Raw genomic sequence first — 20,449 nt, 5'->3', positions numbered from 1 at the left:
GTAAATGAATTATGTTACATTTTAGACAGGAAAAACATATGCCGTAATACTATTCAAACAGTTTAGGTATTTTAATGCCGATGGACCTTTAAGCTTGTGTACCATAGTGCAACTCAACATTTGTTCCACTCATCGCGAAATAAAAAAGTAAACAAACGACTAAATTTCAGTTGAGTTTATTGAATTTCACAACTCCTGCATGTAGTTCCAAATTACAACAGTAGAGGACAGAGTGAGGAACACTATCCGCTGAATTACCCAGTGTCCCTCAACAGATCTTGTAGGGTCAGGAAATAATGTGACAAAACATTAATATGCTGGGTGAACTTCAGAGAAACCAAAATATTGTTGTTTCAAATGCATTTCTGACAAGAAAACAGAAGAAGAAAAAAATCAAAAAACAAATGAATATTTAAGTCTTTTAAACTCATGTTCTTTAAATTGTGTAACTCAGTTGGTAAGGGAGAACTCAGGAGAAGTTTGTCCTTGATCCCAAAAACAAAAAAAGACTGATCCTGAACTTAGCATTATGACAACTGATGTAATTTTACAAGACTAAACACATTTGCTGGGAAATTCAGAATCCTGTTAACACTCCTCCATACTGTGTTGTAATATTCAGAACCACCAAATCATAGCCAATTAACTATCCATGTTGCAGGAACTTCAGTAGTACATCTAGGGTTTAACTGAATTTAGATGAAACTGCCTGAAGCTTTTGCAGAGTTTACATTAGTGCTTCAGCAGAGGAAATAAATTGAGAGTATTTTTTTTTCACTCACTAAATTTTAAGCTTCAAAACTTACCACCAATTATGTAATTGAACATGAAGCAGTAATCCCAAATTGCAATTCCGCGCCTGTTATTGTCTTTTCTTTACTCAACAGGCTGTAACAATAAGTAGGCAGACCTGACAAGTCAAGGCGCATGCACACATACACAAAATAAATGTTTTATCAGATGACTAAAGCAAATCTAACAGACAACAACATTCAATTTGATGTCCATTGTGACCCAACACAAGCTGCACATTCATATCAAACACTAGGGAAACATTGAAAAAAATTTGAACAAATTCATAGCCAATTTTCCACCTAAGAAGCCATCCATTCAACTGTTTTTTTTTTTATTATTATTATTTTTTTAAAGCAATCAAATAGCCTTCTGGGAGTAAGTTCCATGGAAAGGTTTGAATGAATACATGAAGTTGTGCTTATTTCAGGTCACAATGGAGACTGTGGAATGAAAACATGTTAGGGAAAGACATTCGCAGTTAAGAGTTGGAAAGTCAGAGGTGGGAGGTCACACACCTGGCAAATGTAAACACCACTCATTCAGATTTAAGACATTGTCCCTCACCAACAAATATGTCTGCACATGAAAGCAAAAGAAAGGACAAAAGACACTTATATGCAGCGTCAAAGCGTCAACTAGACCGAGTTCAGTATAGCCGAGTTGAAGCTGCATGCAAATGCTGTGATTACACATTAGACAACTCACTCACGTTTTTGGTTTTGCTTCAGTGTAAATCCTGAAAATCTGTTTTAACAAAAACTTAAGAAATAAAAACCTCGTGTCCCCATTAACACAAACCCAAGTGCTGTAACTTTTGTTTTTTGGGGGGGAATTGTAAACAAAAATGTAAAACTTTAGAATTGATTAGAAAGTGTCTCAATAGGTTCAAGAGGAGCATATACCTTAAAGGCTTTCCAAAAATCTCTAACCAGTAATTTAGTTTTGTCTTTATACTTTAGAAATAATACAACCATCTGATCTATTGTGTACTGGAAACCCACCCAAACCTAGTGCTCAAGTCATATCATGACTCACTGCTGAAAGGACCCCAAAAAAAAAACAACAACCTCTAAACTATTTTTAGTCTCTCTTTTAAAAATCTTAGTTAGGGGAGGACAAAAAAAGTCACAGCTGCCTCTTTAAAGATGCTACAATTTTGCTTTCAAATCCAGAACCCCACCCGCCCCACACTAAAGATAATCCTCTCTTTCTTATCAAAATAGGATTAACCACAAAAGAAACAAGAAATATGTATTGATGCAGCTGCATAAAAGCAAACGGAAACCAGAGCTAGTAATGGATGGAGCAGGAAAAAAAACAACTTTTAACTGCGTCAAGAGCGACACAAAATGGTGTCCAAAAATATGCTCAAGCGCTTGGCGTTCATCTACTAGGCAGCAGAGTTGGCATATACATTCACCAATTTCAATTTGTCAAGATGGGAACGTCTTCGTAGCTGCAGAAATACTAATGAATTAATTCCACCCTCAGTGTCCATATTGCAAACGGAAAGTATAAATAGAAAATGTAATGTAATGATTTGCACCAATAGCCATAATGATCCTGTATAACTACATAATTGAGGCACTTACTTGAAACATTCTGTTTTGAACCAGTTTCTTATACTTTGTCCATTTGAATGAGTTTTAAACTTTTTTTTCTGAATGTTTAAGATTATCAAGACAACTGCAATGAGTACAAACTAACAGCATAAGGCCGCTATGAAACTGAGACGGTTGCAAGCAGGCATCCATGAATCACTCTACATGTATTATTCATTTTGGGGAAAAACAGTCACACACTATTGAGTAAAGCTGCCGTTTTTATTGCAACGTTCACGTTAAACAAAAAGGTTTGCCGTTAAAGATTTATAAGGGAGTTTTGACACACCTCGCATGAAAGTACTGTTGTCTCTCTTGTTTGCATAATTGATGTGTTAAAAGTCAATGGGTTATCATTTCATTCATGTTAGCACAACAGGCTATGAAAGGATAAATGTGTGTGGCAGGAAATAAGGCACTTAAGTGGCAACAGTGTACACAACGATGACTGGTGTTTTGATGGTAAAGAGACCAACCGTTTGGTTGTCAATCTCCAAGGAGGACCGGTTCAAAACAGAATTTATCATATTTTGCACAACAATGCCCTCCAATTGTTTTTTTAAAAGCAAAACTGTACTAATTAAATGCAACTCAAATGCAGGACACAAGGACCAGTATGGGTTTGATGCAAATCAATATTTCATTTTCTGTGCCAAAGGTTTTTGAGGGAAAGAAACATTAAAATCATCTTCATAGCCATTTAGCAGGCTATGAAAACAAGTGAGATGTTGAAGAGGTGCCTGAAGCCTGTGTGCATAAGCCCGGCGTGTCCTGCAGGGAAGACAAAGCTTTATTCACTAAGATGCTTCTTGTATTTTGCATGTAAAATAGACTGAAACTATGTTCAAACACTGGTGTGTCAAACTTGCTCTCACCAGCTTTAGGTGCTGCCCTGCTGGTGTCCTGATCTCTCTTGAACTTCCTCCACCTCACAGTCGCCGCTGGAGGAGTGGAACTCTGCGACGTAGAGACTCTTGTCGATACTGCCGGGAATGGGTTTGATGTCGGTCACCAGTTGGTCCTCGATGGTCTTAAGGTTGAAGCGGTCTTCTGATGTGATCAGGTTGATGGCTAAACCAAAATGACCGAACCTCCCTGAGAACATACAATACATTTCATCAAGTAGACTGGTTTCAATTTCTAAGACAAGTTATTAACCAGAGATTTTAGCACAAATAGGAATTAGAAAATTACTTTTGTGTCAACCAAAGCACATTTGTGGTCATTTGTGGGTGGGGTAGCTGCCCCTTTAATAAACCCTCTCATGTTTACAGTGCCATTATAACCAGCATTTTGTCTTTCTTCAATGGAGGCTGAAACAGCGGCTAGTTGCAGAACTAATATTTACACTTATGTATCATATTTTTTCATGTGTGTGCATTTGGATGTTGTCAAGTTTAACACGTCCACTCTGTCATAGTGAATATCAACTGATATATAAACCTTTTAGAAAAAGTGAACACAGATTCTTCATTAAAGGCCAAAAACATCCACCCTGCTCACATATTTTTCTGTTTGCATGAAAACATTGTCTGCATGCAGTTAATTCATTAAAGTGTGGGAGCCTGACCAATATGCATTTCTGACAGCCTAACGTACACAATGAATATGATGTTCAATGGAAAATCTCAACCTTTTGGGGGTGAAACGGGGAAAAGCATAAGGTGCCTCAAAAGGCACCTTATGCTGATATTGACTCCTGTAGCAATTTTCACATTGATCTTGAAATAAAAATGAGCCTTCTATCAAGTCACTTTGCTTGAACCCTGGTGTAATGGGCAATTGCAATAAAGGATGTGTTAGAATCTTTAGTTGTGTAGATAGAACCTGTGTTGGGTAAAAACTGATCTCAGTGAGATACAAGGCAGAAAAATCCAACTGATTCATATCATTCAATATGGTATATTGGAGCATTATACTTCAACGGGTAGTGAGATGATACCTGATCTTCCAATACGATGGAGATACGTTTCTGCATTCCTCGGAAAGTCAAAGTTGATGACTACATTGACGGCCTGAATGTCGATACCCCTAGTGAAGAGATCTATTGGAGAGGGACAACAGGTACTCATTAAAAATGGACTAATACCAATCCTTAAGCAGAGACTTTACAACTTACCAGTACAGACCAGGTTCCTGCACAGTCCATTTCTGAAGTCATGGAACACTCGGTTTCTATATTCCTGGAAACATAATAAACACCTACATTTATTTTATGCCTTGATGGCTCTTGTGCAACATGTATGCATGCCAAGTGAGACAACCATAGTGGGGGGGGGGCATTAGGATCCAAAATCAACAGACTTAATTGTGCCAACCTGCATCATCTTAGCATGGATATAGAAGCACGAGTAGCCCAGCTGCGTGATCTTCTTAGCTAAGAGCTCCACCCTCTGCGTGGAGTTGCAGAAGATGATCGACTGGTTGATCTGAAGCTACATGTGACAGAAACATAGGTTTTGTGAATACACAGGGTAGGCTGAGTATGTATACACTTGTTAAATGAACTTATTGAAGGAAGGAAGGAATGTATGAAGTAAGGAAGGTAGGATGAAGTAAGGCAAGGAAGGACAAGAATATATGAAAGAATGGAAGGATAAAAGGTAAGAAAGGAAGAAGACTGGAACATAGGAAAGAAGGGGGGATGCATGAAGGAAATGAAGAAGGGAGGAAGGAATGAAGAAAGGAAGGAAATAAAGAACAATGAAAGTTGGGAAAGATGAAAGAAAAAGAATGAGGAAGAAGGAAAGTGGAAAACCGCGTAGTTGTCCACATGGGGTTCAGAACTGTAAATGAATTGAGTGTTACTCACCCTGGAGAAGAGTGTGTTGAGGCAGTGCACTTTCTGTCTCTCTGTGACGTAGGCGTAGTACTGAGTAATGCCCTTAAGAGTCAGCTCCTCCATCAGGTTGATCTCGTAAGGTTTTTGCAGGTGCTTGGCCTACAGCAAGCACATGGAAGAACAGCGGTTTATGGGGAAAACTGCTGAATATTGTAGAGACTTGTATTTAATTACCATAACCAATTGTAGTTTTCGTGTTTTTTTAAAAGTCAAGACATACAAAGATACCAAAAAAAATAGGCTTTGCTGCATGAGACTGCGACAGACTAAAACCTTTAAGCCTGTAACTGAGTGCGGCACAGCCTTTAAAGAGCATACACCAACAAAGAAGACTGGGCACAGAAAGTGAACAGCTTGGTTTGCGGAGTGAAACAATTAGTGCCAGCTGGTCCCGGGCCATCGGGCTGGCTGAGTGGTGGTGCAACTGAAGATGACTCACCATGAATTTTTGCACACTGATGGGGAAGGTTGCAGAGTAGAGCAGGATCTGCCTGTTCTTGGCCAGGAAGCTAATGATATCCTCGATGAGCACCACAAAATCCTGAGACAGCAGTTTGTCTGCCTGGGAGAAGAGAAACAGAGCAAACCGATTTTGAATCCCACATAAAATTTTGAAGACAGCTAGCAGCGGTGTCAAACTCATTTGCACCGGAGACCACGTTATAGATTTATCGATCTATTTTTTTTCCTCAGAGGGCCATTCCAACTGTGAAATCCAATAAAATATAATCACTTCATCATATGATTACATATACACAATTGTCCCTGCTTTTCAATGTTACTACTTATAATTTTAACACAAAAAAAAAAAATTGCAATTGGGGCATTTTGAGATTTCTGTCTAAAATGAAAAATCCATTTAACAAGAAACATGACATGACTTTAGTGGGGCACTCCAAAAAAGTAAAAATGAAAATGTGACAAGCCGGATATGGCCATCAGGCCTTGACGTGTGACCTTGAGGAAGTGAGCTTGTGTTTTGTTTAATACAGTGTGCTTACCTCATCCATCACCATCATCTGGACCCTATCCACCTTTGCCACTCCTTTCTTTATCAAATCCAGAATCCTCCCAGGGTGTGGCAATGACTACATGCACTAATAGGAAAAGGAAAGAGAAAATGGGTTGAGTACATCCAGAAAGCAAAACAATGTCAGGAAAAGCCTACTAGAACATCTGACCATTATTTTGGGTTAGAGACACTTTAAGTGTTAACAGGTGTGTGCTGTCTCATTTTACCCAAGTTTGAATGTGATTTATTAATTCTGATCACACCCACATCCTCAGTCATAAGAGGGTGTGCACACTTAAGGAAACATTATCCCAGTTTATTTTTACTTGCCCTCGCTAAAATATATTTAATTGAGTTATATACATCACAGGTAACATAAATGGTGGAAAACGTTTTTTGTGTACGTAGACTTTTTATATGCACTGTATGTGCCCTGCGATTGTCTGGCAATCCAGTCCAAGGAGAAACCACGCCTATCACTGAAATTCGACTGGAATAGGCTCCAGCTCAAGCATGCAAACAGATGGTACAAAGATGATTGCTCACCAGTCTCATCCAGACGCATGATGTCATCTCGCAGGTTGGTTCCCCCGGTGGTGGCCATGACTTTGACTCCTCCCAGGTGTTTGCTGATCTGAATGCAGATCTGGCTCACCTGCAGTGCCAATTCTCGGGTTGGCACTACTACCATTGCTAAAGAGTAACATATTTAGTAAAGTAAATAAAAAGACTTAACAACTTAGTATACATAAAAACAAGGTAGGTCTGAGAACTATTTAAATCCCACCTTGTATATAGTCCTTTTTAAGGTCGATCCTTTCCAGCAATGGAATTAGATAGGCTCCACTTTTTCCCGTTCCATTCTTAGCCCGAGCCAAAATATCCCTTCCAGACAGGGCAATGGGAATACTCTCCTCCTGCAAGGAATTAAAAACTTTAAAGGCTGCTGCACACTTCGCGATGCAGCCAAACCCGATTGGACTGGATCAGTCAAAAAAAATGACAGTTGCCAACTCACCCCTGCGCATTGAATGAATGGATATATGGACGCCCTGAACAGCGAGCCTGTATAGGCATTTGATGCTGCACATACAGTATACAGTGGGACCGGGCCAGAGCGCGAATAGTGAAAATCTCCGGATTTTTGATGCCCATTATAATTGCACTGAACTAAAAAAAAAAATAATAATAAGACGGGATTTTAAAAATTGAGGGGAAAAAATAAAATAGAAATTAAGTGAAAAGGTGAATCTGCTGGTGCTGAGTATGCAGAGGTCAACTGTTTTACTCTATCACATTTAGTAAGTCATAAAAAGTTAATAGTTAAGGAAGAAGCGGGTTGCTAAAGAGAGTGGACGTGGGAAAGAATAGAGAGACGCTCGCTGGCTCCCATTTATTTGAACGTACCCTCCACGGTACGGCGTGTGTGTACATTCTGAATAAACAAGCTTCACTTTTTCATCCAAAAGCACATCATAAATGATCAAAATAACACAATATTTGATATTTCATATGCTGTTATTTTTATGGCTTGGTGGTGGAGCTATGGCCGTTCTGTCTCGCATTCGCTTAAAACCCGGAAATGTATATTTTTTTGCGTGAGTGAAAGTTTATATGCATTTTCATTGACTAATCTGCGATGCTGACAGCACACGCACCAAACCACACTGCGTGACATTTCAGTCGGATTTGGCTGTGTCGCTCTGTGGGCGGCAGCCTTAAGTCACACCAAGAAGTGACTTACAAATTCAAAATCTCACACTGAACAAGCTACGAATTGTGATATAATTTAAGATGATCATAGTATGAAGAAGCCAGTTTTATCATTGTTGTCGTCATATTGCAACCAGAGTGTTTCTATATGCTCATGGAGCAGAAACTACCAAAGTGCAACCTATTTTCTACTGATAGAGAAACTTATTCTTATTCATTTTAATGAATTTACAAGCCCTCATCTAAAAATGGGAATCAAAATAAGAACTGAAGTCTACCCATTACACACTAGTCTTTCCTAGATAAGTGTTTAATTAACCATACCTGCACGGGAGATGGTTTCTCCCAGCCCATCTCAAAAATGCCCATCAGAAGTTCTCTTTTGAGACAGTAATCTTCAAATTCATTTCCCTTAGTGGCTGTCACATCCTAGGTGGGGAGAAAAAAAAAACTGTTTAAAATTATCATTTTAAGTTTACATCCAAGAGATTTCAAATGTTTCACTCACTGAGGTTTTGACCCTGTTGTCTTTCGGGGGGAGCTTCAGGCTCTTTTTCCAGTCATCTCCAAACCTAATGCCCCCTCCTTCTTGAGAGCCAGCAGCACCTGCTTTCTGGGAGGCACCCAACACTTTTCCTTGAGTTGTGGGTCCTGGCTGGACTGAAGCTGGTTTGGTCTGTCCTCTGAGCTGGCCATTCTGCTTGTTCAGGCCCATGGCAAGTGGGCCAGCATTTTCTGTTCTGGTCGTAGCCATATTTCTTTAAAAATTATTTTGAGTTTTTGTTTTTTTTCCCCCCTGCAACTCTTCCTTCAATGTATTATTTTTGCCTCCTGTGGTATTTATTACTAAAATGATCTTCAAAATGTAAAAAAAAAAAGATTAATAAATCATTAACAAACAAGATTTTCTTGAAGTCCTCAGCTTTTACATTAGCAATCAACCAACGATATTTACATATACACACGCGTACGTGCAGTTTGGCCCTCTTTTAACAAGAGTGACCGACGTACAAGAAATGCAAAACAACCTTTTTGTACACAAGAAACTCTTCAAAATGAAGAGATAATTGCATTAATATACTTGCTCACAATATAGAAAAATTATATGTGAACAAGTATCAAATGTGGATCAAGTCCTGAAATAGAACAACTAAGGCAATCTCTGTACTTGGGGCGTAGTTCCTTCAATATAATCTTTGTTTGATATATTTGTTTTTACACTGAAGAGTTTTTCCTGCCTCCTTTTCAGTCCAAAGCGTTTACTCAGTGTCCTCCTTGGGGAAAAAAAGGATGTCCAAGTCTGTACAAGTCTTTTCCCAAAATCATATAGTCCCAGATACTTTCCACTGGATGGGTAATGGGTATCACATATAGAAGGGGGAATCAAGTTCAAAGCAAAAAAGCTTTACACCCCTTCGTATCCCCAGTGAGTGTTTGCGTACTGCCCAGGCTGGTTCCTCCCTGGATGCCACACGTCTGGAGGTGAAAGTGTCACTAGTGGGAGTTTGATCGTGATCAAGGGGTTTCCCAGTCAAAGCGAGCCAACCACTCAAATGAGTCACCTGAAAGATGCCCAAACAGGAGGTTTTGAATATGCAAAGCACATCAAATTATCCCATAATAAGATATTTAGTTTCCAACTTGGTTTAGGTGAAGACATTTAAGCACCGAGGATTTATCTCGGTGTTAATCAAACTACGTGTTGTTACAATACGCATCGATGTTACCAAGCTTAATGTTGATGTTGCTCTTAAAATCTCAGACGTCTGCCTTATCAACAGAAAGTAACAGGGTCCACGCAACAGAGTTGGGATTTATTTTATAAAAAAAAAAAAAAAAAAAAAAAACGAATCAGGACTGAAATCCGAAACTATCGTCTCTTACAGGTTCAACGAGTTATCCAACTCACATTTTAACGCAATGAGAGTGTTATAAAATTTCACAAAGTGGGCCAAACACAAAGTTGTTAAGTGAGAAACAACCAATGTTTGTTGATCCCGAGCTAACCAGTGCGTATGTTAGCTTTCAGGGATTACAGCAACGAACTCGAGCTTTTGAAAGCAAACGGAGTAAAGAGCGTGTAAAATTAAATATTACCAGTTTACGTTGTCGTTTTTGTGGTATACATTGCTTTGCTAACTGCTAAATGTCCCGGTAGTCGCCTAATTTCGCAGAGCGCTAAAGTTAGCTATGAGCTAACCAGCTAGCAACAACTGATTTTTTTTTTTTTTTTTAAGGAAACCGCTCGTAAACAAAACAACTTACCTCAGTTCGCTGTGATGTTAAAAATGAAACCGGATTTCCCGTTGGTTCCAAACATCTATTTCATCAACACTTTTAATAACTGTAATGTACTTGAAATAAATCGCGGCTATTGTTTTTTTCTTCCTTTAAATCAACATGGTCGCCTTCTTCTTCTTCGTCGTCGTCTTCGTCTTCTCTTCCTCGTTGCCTCCTCATGCTTCTGTTTACCGGTATGAAATATTACCCTACTGACACCAACTGTCGAAACAGAATACTGCAACAGGAAGCACCTGGGGAGGGGGTGGCGGGTGGTGGTGGTTAATATAAAAAAAGCAGATGAAAAGCAGCAACACAAAAACGATCAGAATGAAATATTACAAGGCCCATGGTTATATGATGTAGTGCTGTATTGTGTGGAAAGGTTGACCCAGCTGCCACTGTTCTGTCAGAATATTGCCAGTCAGCAACAATTCTTTATTTTGTTTTTTAATCTTTGAAGCAACATAAAGATGGAACATAGATATCAGACAATACTAAAAACTACAGTACTTCAAATACATGTAAAATGTTGTTATTCCTGTCATTGACATCATTCATTCCAGTTTCCTGAATTTGAAATGTGTTGAATGGTGTGAAATTCTCACAGAGGATGTAATTTCATTAAAAAAAATACATAGGGTGTCCCAAAAGTCCCTATACATAAGGACTTCTATTAATAGATGATCTCTAACAGTATATGACTAATGTTTTTAATGTTGTTTTTCCACAAATACAGGTTGTCCCAAAAGTCACTATACATTTTCCTTTTTCTGTTTTGCATATCATTTACATGCACGTGGCTTGCCAATTTGACACTGGACAGTGTTGCTAAATTGTTGACTGGCCAAAAGTTTTTCAGTCCCTAACTGCAGTGCAGCGGCAGTTTGAGAAGCGTTATGGCTCTCACACTGTTCCAACGGATAATACAATTTACGTTATCCATGGCAAGTTTCTCGATACAGGATCGGTTCTTGGCGAACCACAAAAAATCAATACAGTGGATACTTCAGAGATTGAGCTTTACCTGTAGCAGCTTCAGATTGTTCAAAGGCTTCAAACGGAAGATTATGATGCGCAAGAACACGTGCTCTAGGAGTTTGGTGTTTTCATCAGTGGTGGTAGTAGCAGGCCTTTCACTGCGTGGTTTGTCAAGAACAGATACTGTTACGAGAAACTTGCGCTGCGTGTTGGAGCAGTGGGACACCTATAAAACATCTCAAACTGGCGCTAAACTGCAGTTGAGGGGCAGGAAAACGCAGCAGTTCATATACATCCTTGTGATCTTAAAAAGTCCCCATGAGCTCACATAAGACCCAACAGTCCAACACTATTGCATTTTTGATTTAATAAGGCTTTAAATATTACACTGTAATAAATATTATTAAGAAATATTAACACCAAGTAAATTCCCTGCTTTGAGCAATACAAGGTGAAGGCCACAGTAGTACTCACATATAATGAAATGGTGGATCTGTAAAGCATTTTGTGTGTGATCCATTAATCTTGGAATGTTCGGAAACCTAGTGTCTTATTTCAGTAATGTACATACACTAGACAGCTTAAAGGCACGTGAACTCCATCAACTGCACGTTTTGTGCACTATATAACCCCATCTGCAATTCTTTTTTACACAAACATTGGGGAAACACAACAAATTGTGTTGCCACTGATGATAATAAAACCAATGAGATATATATTTTTTTTAATTTAAGTGGATTTTTCTGTGACTCCGACAGAAGACACTATTGGGTATGGATTTAAATTTAACTTTCCCCAAAAACTGTAGATTGTTTCTTTTCCCACTTATGAAACACTCCTACAAAATACCATTGAGGAATCAAAGTGTGATTAATCTCTTCTAGCTTTGTCAGAACAGTTTTTGGTGCTCCCTTCCTGAAAAATCTCCCTTATTTTCTCCAAGCAGATTTCTGCAGCAACCTCTGTCTCCTTGCAGAGCTGCGAAAGGCTGAGGAAGCCGTGCGGAAGGTCCTCCACCACCGTCAAGCTTACAGGCTGGCCCATGTCTCGCAGCTTCTTGGCAAACATCACAGAGTCATCCAGTAAAGCATCAAGAGCAGGGGCCTATGTGGAAACAAGCACAGGTCAGGAAAATAAATTAAGTCAAATTTATGAATTAAGGGAAGCGAGTGTTTAAAAACATGAAAATATCCCAGGGTTAGCGCTCATTTAAAAATCTTTTTTAAAAAAACACATTTTAAATGGTAATTGGTTGTGTAGATCGTTTTTGTGTGGAACCTGCATGTTTTCCCCCATGCTTGTGTGGGTTTTCTCTGGATCGGCAGGATTCCTCCCACATTCGTCATTAGTTTAGCTGAAGACTCAAAATTGTTGATAGGTGTGAATATGAATGGTTGTTTGTCTTTATGTGCTCTGTGATTGTCTGGTGACCAATCCGGGGTGCACAGATTTACAGTAGTTGATTACATGTGTGCAGTGTCATAGTATGACATTTCTAAAGCAGTTATTGATAAAGGATATACTAGAAATGTATTTTGCACATAAGGGAGTGGAGAAGTCGTCTCTCTCACCACTAGGTGAACAGGCGGCAGGCCTCGAAGAAGGCTGTCAGGCGCCAGCAGCGGTGACACAAACGGGTTCCTGATGATAGGGGAGGAGGTCGGCTGAACAACTGCAAGGCATTCGGAGCGCAGGGGCTCAAAGCCCACTGGGTAATCCAGATGACATTGGGAGTTTGGAGGTGAGGAATGGCTTAAATTCCTGTGTGTGTCCATGCTTGGGGACTCTTTGTGTCTTGATGTTCGTGAGCCGGCTCCACTTGTGGGCCACATGGGCGGCAGAAAGGACTGGATCCAGCTGGTTGCTCCCTGAGTGAGATCACTGAGCAGTGCGGTAGTTTCTCTGCCCAGAGCCGTCAGACTGTTGCCTCCCACAGCCGGCTGTACAGTCTGAGAGTCCACACCTAGGGGTAGAGAGGAATGGTGGGATGTGAAAGAACAAAAGCAAGCAACAAAAAATCAATCAGGGTCAATTCTACAAAAAATTAACAGAAACATTATATAAGTACCCTCACCCTACCGTGGTACACTGAAGCCGGGGTGCTCAGTTATACAACCAATGTTGTAATCATGCCCACATTATCTGATTTGCCCACAAATACATTGTCTATTTTGTTTTCAGGCATCATCATTAAGTCCTCTCCGGTTAAATGATGTGTGAAAGAACATACGTCTATTACTGCACAAACCTACCTGCATAGGCATTGAGGCACTTTGCAAGAACACCCAAAGGTAACAGTGGGTCAATGAGTGTGAGCAAGCGAGAGGGCGAGGCGTCCGTGGTGAGCAAGGTGGCAGGGTAGGCGGCCATAATGCCGTCAGGGACTCGGATACCACACGTCATGGCCTTCATGGACACAGTAATGCAGAGGTTGCCCCCAGCGCTGTCTCCTGCCAGAGAGACACGGTCTGCTGTCGAACCTGGGACACAGACATTACGAGTTCCATCCATCCATTATCTGTACTATTATTAATATTCATGATATTCATCTGTGTGAGGACACTGACCATGTTAATGACTGCTCACAATAATTATCAACAATGATTTAACGAGGTAGGAAACAGATACATATCAATAAACGACACTATTTCTATAATTCTCTGCAAGTGTTTACATTTTCAAATGATCACTTCTCCAACATTCCTAGGAAATCACAATGTCACAAAGGAAAATCACAAAGGAAGTCACTGGTGAGCTATTTTTAGAACAGGGCCATGGGCTTATCATGTGGTCCATGGCCACGGACACAAAGTTGGTGACCCCTGTACTATATGGTCAGAAGAATTGAGTAATTGAGTCTTAATCATACATTCCTGATTAATGTATTTGGACAAGTCCCCTTAATTCCCCTTGAATATTAATCCTTTAGCATACTTCATGGCAACAGTCTGGGGAGGGCCTTTTCTTCCAGCATGACTGTTCTCTAGTGCACAATACAAAGTCCATAAAAGCATAGCTGGGTGAATGTCATCTGGGAGTGCTTGATGCCTTAACGTCATTAAACATCTTTGGATTGAACTAAACCAGAAACTTTTAGCGAGATGCAAGCAGTATAGAAAATGAAAGAATGAATGAACGAATATTTCGCAAAACCTTTTTCCTTGACAATGATCACAGATATACTAACCAAGCAGATGGCAGTTTTTCAAGGCCCAGCAGTAAGCGTAAAAACATTCCTCAAGAGCTCGAGGAAAGGGCGCTTCAGGTGACAGAGAGTAGTCAACAGAGAGGACAGGAACATTCAACTGCTTCGACCAGCTTCGCAGATAATTCTGAGACAAAAGAAGACATGAAAAGGGTTAAGACCTTTAGGACCGCTGCCAGATTAAGTGGTTAAGGCAAACCATGACGCGCTGTACCTCATGTGATCTGGAAGTCTGGGCCACAAAGCCTCCTCCGTGGAAGTGAATGAGCAACCACGGGGATAGGGGTTGCTTCTGCACCCACGGGAGATTGGATGCAGAGACAGAGGACGGATCGCCACGAGAAAAAGCCAGGAGCTCCTCACTGTCCTGCAAATTGGAAAAATACAGGCAAAAGCTCCACTCACTTTCAAGGTATTCCTACGACAAAAGACAAATCTCCCACAGTGGTACCAGTATTAGGACGTGTTTTAGAACTTTTGACTTTTTTTTATTGCAAATATATTGCCATTCACATTTTGATATTCCTAAATCAAAACAATATACACTATCAATTTTGGTTAACTGGAACATCAGAGCAAGGAGCTGTGACACTTTAGGACAACGCTAATTTTCTTATCCATGTCATGTTTCACCTGTCCTTCACGAATCTCGTGGGAGATCAGACGCATGTGGACTGGCCCAGGACCCCAGTGGGCCAGTGGAGGTGACACAGTAGCAGACAGATTCGGGTCCGATGCCAGGGGGAGGCGTAATGGGACAGGAGGTATCGTAAGAGTGAGGTTCAACTGTACGGGGTAGGAAGCTATTCTACTGAAGCCCTGAGGGGAGAACAACATGAACAGAGGAAACATTATCAATTCAATTAAACCCTCACTTGGACTTCAGGTCAAAAAGAAGAAAGTAAGAGAAGGATTAAAATTTGACCCTGCCTACTGTTAAAATCTCAGACTCTGTGATGTTCCAGAAGGACTTCCAAAATTGCATGTCCAGGTTCTGAGTAATGCGTTCGAATTCTGAACCACGCAACTCTGGATCAATGACGTACTTTCCTGATGTGAGGAGAGACAGGGCTGCCAAACCTGACAAAACGAGACAACAGAGGAATGAAATCTCAAATGGACCATCATACATAACTGTATCTGAGGTCAGGACAAAGACTCACCCAGCCCAGACTGCTGTTTACCATAAGTCTCACCATAAGAGATCATGCTTATGACAATAGTCTGGAGGAACGGACGAAGACTTGGTGAGAACTGTCCAAGGAAACAATGGAAGAGTTTTGCTTCAAATGCTGAAAACCTGTGACCTAAACTTACTTAAACATAATTCTGTAAGTCTGGTTATTTGTAACATCTTCATAGAATCAATTCAGTCGGTGCTGGCAGACCTGAAAGCCCAGACACCGGCCATAGAAACAGGCTTTGTGCAGTGAGCTGTATTCCTGCACATATCTGTGGCTCAGGTCGAGATCCTGTAGTGAGTACAGCTGGCCAAAATCGTTGTCATTGATCAGCCGCTTGGCGAGGTAGAGCAGCGCTCGCAGCTGGCACAGGGCGGTGCAGTAGGCCTCCATCTCTGAGGCATTGTGGTACACTCTGAAGAAGGTGCTCTTGTGATTTGAGGCAATGTAGTGACCCTTGTGTAGGATGTGCAAAATACATGACTGCAACACCTAGAAGTCGCATATAGAGAAGAGAGATCCAATCAGAAGCGATGTGGTTCTGGTTCATGAAACAAACCACGTACTGAGACCCCCCAACCATTCAGTCCACAATTTTATCAGTGCCGTTTTATTTTGTTAATGTGATTAAACTACATCAGTGGTCAGCCAGATGGTGCCCACAGGCACTAGGTAGCCCCCAAGGACCCCAAGGTATGCTGTAGCAGGGATCGTAGCTAATTAATCATATGGCTTAGCTTTAGAAGAGTTGGTGCAGTGAGTGTTAGATGCCAGGGAATACAGTACATATGCTTTGTGTCCCACTATGGACCACCTTCAAGTTTTGCCAAGCCCTATTATATATTATAATAGGTGAGTTGCTTTGTTCTTGTTTTACTATGGCCGACGAGGTTTCTCATCCAAACAGTGACTTCCATTGCAAGTCTTTTGACAGTTTAAAAATCTCGCAGGGCATCCACAGCAGTCACGGCCTGTCATGTTGACCTAATAAATAAAAACCCAAAACACACAGCTAAAAACAGCCAAGAACAAAACTATTCTGAAACCGTTCTCTCTCTGTTTTCTATGTAATGTATCAACCATGTATGACATACAGCAGATGACATGGCAATGAAAGAAATTAGACTTTTTTTCCTTACCTTGATCAGGGTGCGATACCCATTTCCAGGTGTTTGCGCGTCAAAGTCATAATGGTGGCAGATGGAAGTGAAGCTGGTGACCATAGGCTCAAGGGCTCGACCGTGTTCTTGAATCTGTTTCATGCAAACCACCAAGCGTTGGGTAACAGTGCCGTCGGCGAGATCAGAAGGTCCACAAAAAGCAGAAATATTTTCTTCACACATGGCCTCCAAGGCTGAAAACGCAACCTTGAAATCCATGTCTGAGGCTGGGGGTCAAAGAGAGACAAGAGAACCTAATAAAACTTTGACCTCGTTTATAGGTGTCTCCGTAGCTTGGTGTTATGTCCTATGATCACCGTGTGTATCTTTAAAAGAAGGACTGTTCACCTTTGGGTAAACACACAGACTTTAATGATCTTTTTGACTGCAACAAAAGTCCTTTCTTGGCTTTGACAACAGACTTGTTGTCTTGTGAAGCCGGAGGATAGCACTTTGGAACGAGGCCATTATTTGCTGACCCGAGAAGAAGAAAAATAAGTATTGCACTTTGTATTAGATTTTTTGGTAATAAATCTAGTGTCTGTATGGTACTAACAAACAAACACTATTTGGTGGGGATTTTGGAGCATTAGTTAGGAAAATAACGTGAACCTCTAAATTTGAATGGAAAGCTTGAAACTGAAGGCTAGATATTTGATCCATGTAAAAACAATACATTAATGACTGCAAAAACAGTTGCCTATTGCAATATAAAATAATAGCAATGTTATTTCAATGAACAAATAAATGCGGTCGCTGTTTTAGCACCTTGTTCATGATTATGACTGATGTTAGGTGGAGCAATGTGAAGTAGTTATGTGTTATCAGAACAATTAATAAAATTGACAACCTTTTAAATATGCAGCCCCAATTCCAATGAAGTTGGGACGTTGTGTTAAACAAATAAAAACAGAATACAATGATTTGCAAATCATGTTCAACCTAGATTTAACTGAATACACTACAAAGACAATATATTTAATGTTCAAACCGATAAACTTTATTGTTTTTAGCAAATAATCATTAACTTGGAATTTTATGGCTGCAACACGTTCCCAAAAATCTGGGACAGGGTCATGTATACCACTGTGTTAGATCACCTTTCCTTTTAACAACATTCAATAAATGTTTGGGAACTGAGGACACAAATTGTTGAAGCTTTGTAGGTGGAATTCTTTCCAATTCTTGCTTGATGTACAGCTTCAGCTGTTCAACGGTCCGGGGTCTCCGTTGTCGTATTTTACGCTTCATAATGCACCACACATTTTCAATGGGAGACTGCGGGCAGGCCAGTCTAGTACCCGCACTCTTTTTCTCGGAAGCCACACTGTTATAACACGTGCAGAATGTGGTTTGGCATTGTCTTTCTGAAATAAGCAGGGGCGTCCATGAAAAAGACGTTGCTTGGATGGCAGCATGTGTTTTCCAAAACCTCTATGTACCTTTCAGCATTAATGGTGCCTTCACAGACGTGTAAGTTACCTATGCCATTGGCACTAACACAGCCCCATACCATCACAGATGCTGGCTTTTGAACTTTGCGTCCATAACAGTCCGGATGGTTCTTTTCCTCTTTGGCCCGGAGAACACAACGTCCACAATTTCCAAAAACAATTTGAAATGTGGACTCGTCGGACCACAGAACACTTTTCCACGTTACGTCAGTCCATCTTAGATGAGCTCGGGCCCAGAGAAGCCGGCGGCGTTTCTGGGTGTTGTTGATAAATGGCTTTTGCTTTGCATAGTAGAGTTTCAAGTTGCACTTACGGATGTAGCGCCAAACTGTATTTACTGACATTGGTTTTCTGAAGTGTTCCTGAGCCTTCCTTTTTGATGCAGTGCCGCCTGAGGGATCGAAGGTCACAGGCATTCAATGTTGGTTTTCGGCCTTGCCGCTTACATGCAGTGATTTCTCCAGATTCTCTGAACCTTTTGATGATATTATGGACCGTAGATGATGAAATCCCTAAATTCCTTGCAATTGTATGTTGAGGAACATTGTCCTTAAACTGTTTTACTATTTTCTCACGCACTTGTTCACAAAGACGTGAATCTCGCCCCATCTTTCCTTGTGAACGACAGCAATTCAGGGAAGCTCCTTTTATACTCAATCATGGCAACCACCTGTTCCCAATTAGCCTGTTCACCTGCGGGATGTTCCAAACAGGTGTTTGATGAGCATTCCTCAACTTTCTCAGTCTTTTTTGCCACCTGTCCCAGCTTTTTTGGAACGTGTTGCAGCCATAAAATTCTAAGTTAATGATTATTTGCTAAAAACAATAAAATGTATCAGTTTGAACATTAAATATCTTGTCTTTGTAGTGTATTCAATTAAATATAGGTTGCACATGATTTACAAATCATTGTATTCTGTTTTTATTTATGTTTAACACAACATCCCAACTTCATTGGAATTGGGGTTGTAGTACATCAATAAATAAGTTATGCACGAGACATCATGTAGTAGCATAATGCTCCATTTATAATGGTAAGCTAGACCATATTTGGATTTGATTTCAATGCAAAAAGATCAAACTTATTGTAGTCTGTCAAGTAACTGGATGAAACAAAAAAAATACGTTTTGAAGGTATTCGTGAGTTTGGAGAACACTGTAAAATGTCGACAAGAGACATAGCACTGGGAGAGGTTTGATGGATTCAAACATACCTTTAAATTACTGTATGATCTGATTATTTTCTAGAGTAACTCATTATGTGTACAACGAAAAGAGAAACAAACAAAACATGATACGTTTCCTGTGAACCAAATGACCAACGTTCAAAAACACATTTTGCTAAAAACTACTGCATCCAATTTAACCAATTAATTAATAAACAACAAGCTAAATTTACTGTAATATTCTAAATGAATTGTCAAATTTGTGTTGTACCTATCGGACCTTTCCAGCAAAACGCCCCTTGACCTCAAACAGCTAATGTGACGCACTGTCTCTGTCACAGCCCGATATTACTTTCCGTTCTCATGCATGACAGGTCGCCTTTCTGTCTACTACTTTGTCTCAAAACTACAAAACAAAACCAACAACACTCGCAATTAACCAACCATGTTTATCTGTGCTTTCGCCACATGATGTGCGACCATGTTGCTTGTCGCGAAAACTTTGCCGGCCGGACGGATCAACAAGTTGCTTCATATCGAAGGTATGTAAACACTGATCGACCCCACTACCGCGTCAGTATCAAGACGCTCCATTTTCGAGTCAGCTATGGGTGTAGAAATGAGCTCATGTTGGTTTGACTTACCGACAGCAACAGGCATCTCCGTGACTTCCTCAAACGGGGCGGGGCGTCAGCGAGCGACAGCCCGCCCAGAGAATGCTGGGTAACGTCACGTGAGCCGCCTCCCAGCTAGCATAACAAAGCAATCTATTGTCGCGTAGGAATCATTATCATGGTGGTAAAAGCTCACCAAAATCACACATTTTACGATGTTTTGTGTATACCACTACTAATATTAATAATATTTATTATTATTCATTCAACCGCATCAGTGATTCCAAATAGCATCTGGATGGTTTATCATTTGTATACAGTATGCATTTGTGTGGCTGCGCAATCTACAGAGATCCAAAACACAAGTTGTACTGTATAGTAAATTCTGCCTTTAAAAATATGATTATATACACTTTTAATTACAATATAGCACTGTATGACAAGT

At 40.3% G+C, this 20,449-nt stretch overlaps 1 protein-coding gene and 1 pseudogene across 2 annotated transcripts; both read right to left on the bottom strand.

The window, feature by feature from the left end:
- Window positions 1-160: 160 nt before the first annotated feature.
- LOC133470984 (probable ATP-dependent RNA helicase ddx6) lies at window positions 161-10,429 on the bottom strand (annotated as a pseudogene).
- Window positions 10,430-11,571: 1,142 nt separating this feature from the next.
- Window positions 11,572-20,123, bottom strand: lipea (lipase, hormone-sensitive a). Of its 2 annotated transcripts, none has more exons than XM_061759912.1 (11): window positions 20,035-20,123; window positions 16,750-16,997; window positions 15,818-16,102; window positions 15,593-15,683; window positions 15,364-15,509; window positions 15,063-15,248; window positions 14,644-14,796; window positions 14,412-14,556; window positions 13,477-13,704; window positions 12,796-13,187; window positions 11,572-12,328 (listed from the first exon to the last, which is right to left on the bottom strand). In XM_061759912.1, exons 1-11 carry the CDS (start codon window positions 20,048-20,050, stop codon window positions 12,095-12,097), a joined length of 2,124 nt encoding a protein of 707 aa, XP_061615896.1. In that variant the 5' UTR covers window positions 20,051-20,123; the 3' UTR covers window positions 11,572-12,094. The 2 variants fall into 2 exon arrangements, with proteins under 2 accessions (XP_061615896.1, XP_061615895.1); XM_061759911.1 differs by lacking the exon at window positions 20,035-20,123 and adding an exon at window positions 19,835-19,961.
- Between the last annotated feature and the right edge of the window lie 326 nt (window positions 20,124-20,449).

This window comes from Phyllopteryx taeniolatus, chromosome 21 (assembly GCF_024500385.1).
Source record: "Phyllopteryx taeniolatus isolate TA_2022b chromosome 21, UOR_Ptae_1.2, whole genome shotgun sequence".
In the NCBI taxonomy this organism is placed as follows: Eukaryota; Metazoa; Chordata; class Actinopteri; order Syngnathiformes; family Syngnathidae; genus Phyllopteryx; species Phyllopteryx taeniolatus.
Note: the sequence above shows the minus strand (reverse complement) of the source record. Positions and strands in the feature narration are given on the sequence as shown.

Coding starts and splice junctions, on each gene's coding strand:
- lipea (XM_061759911.1), bottom strand. CDS start 19,925: ATGAAGCAACTTGTTGATCCGTCCGGCCGGCAAAGTTTTCGCGACAAG. Junction 13,705..14,411: donor GAAAAACTGCCATCTGCTTG/GTTAGTATATCT, acceptor TCTGTGTCCCAG/GTTCGACAGCAGACCGTGTC. Junction 12,329..12,795: donor TGCCGCCTGTTCACCTAGTG/GTGAGAGAGACG, acceptor GTTTCCACATAG/GCCCCTGCTCTTGATGCTTT.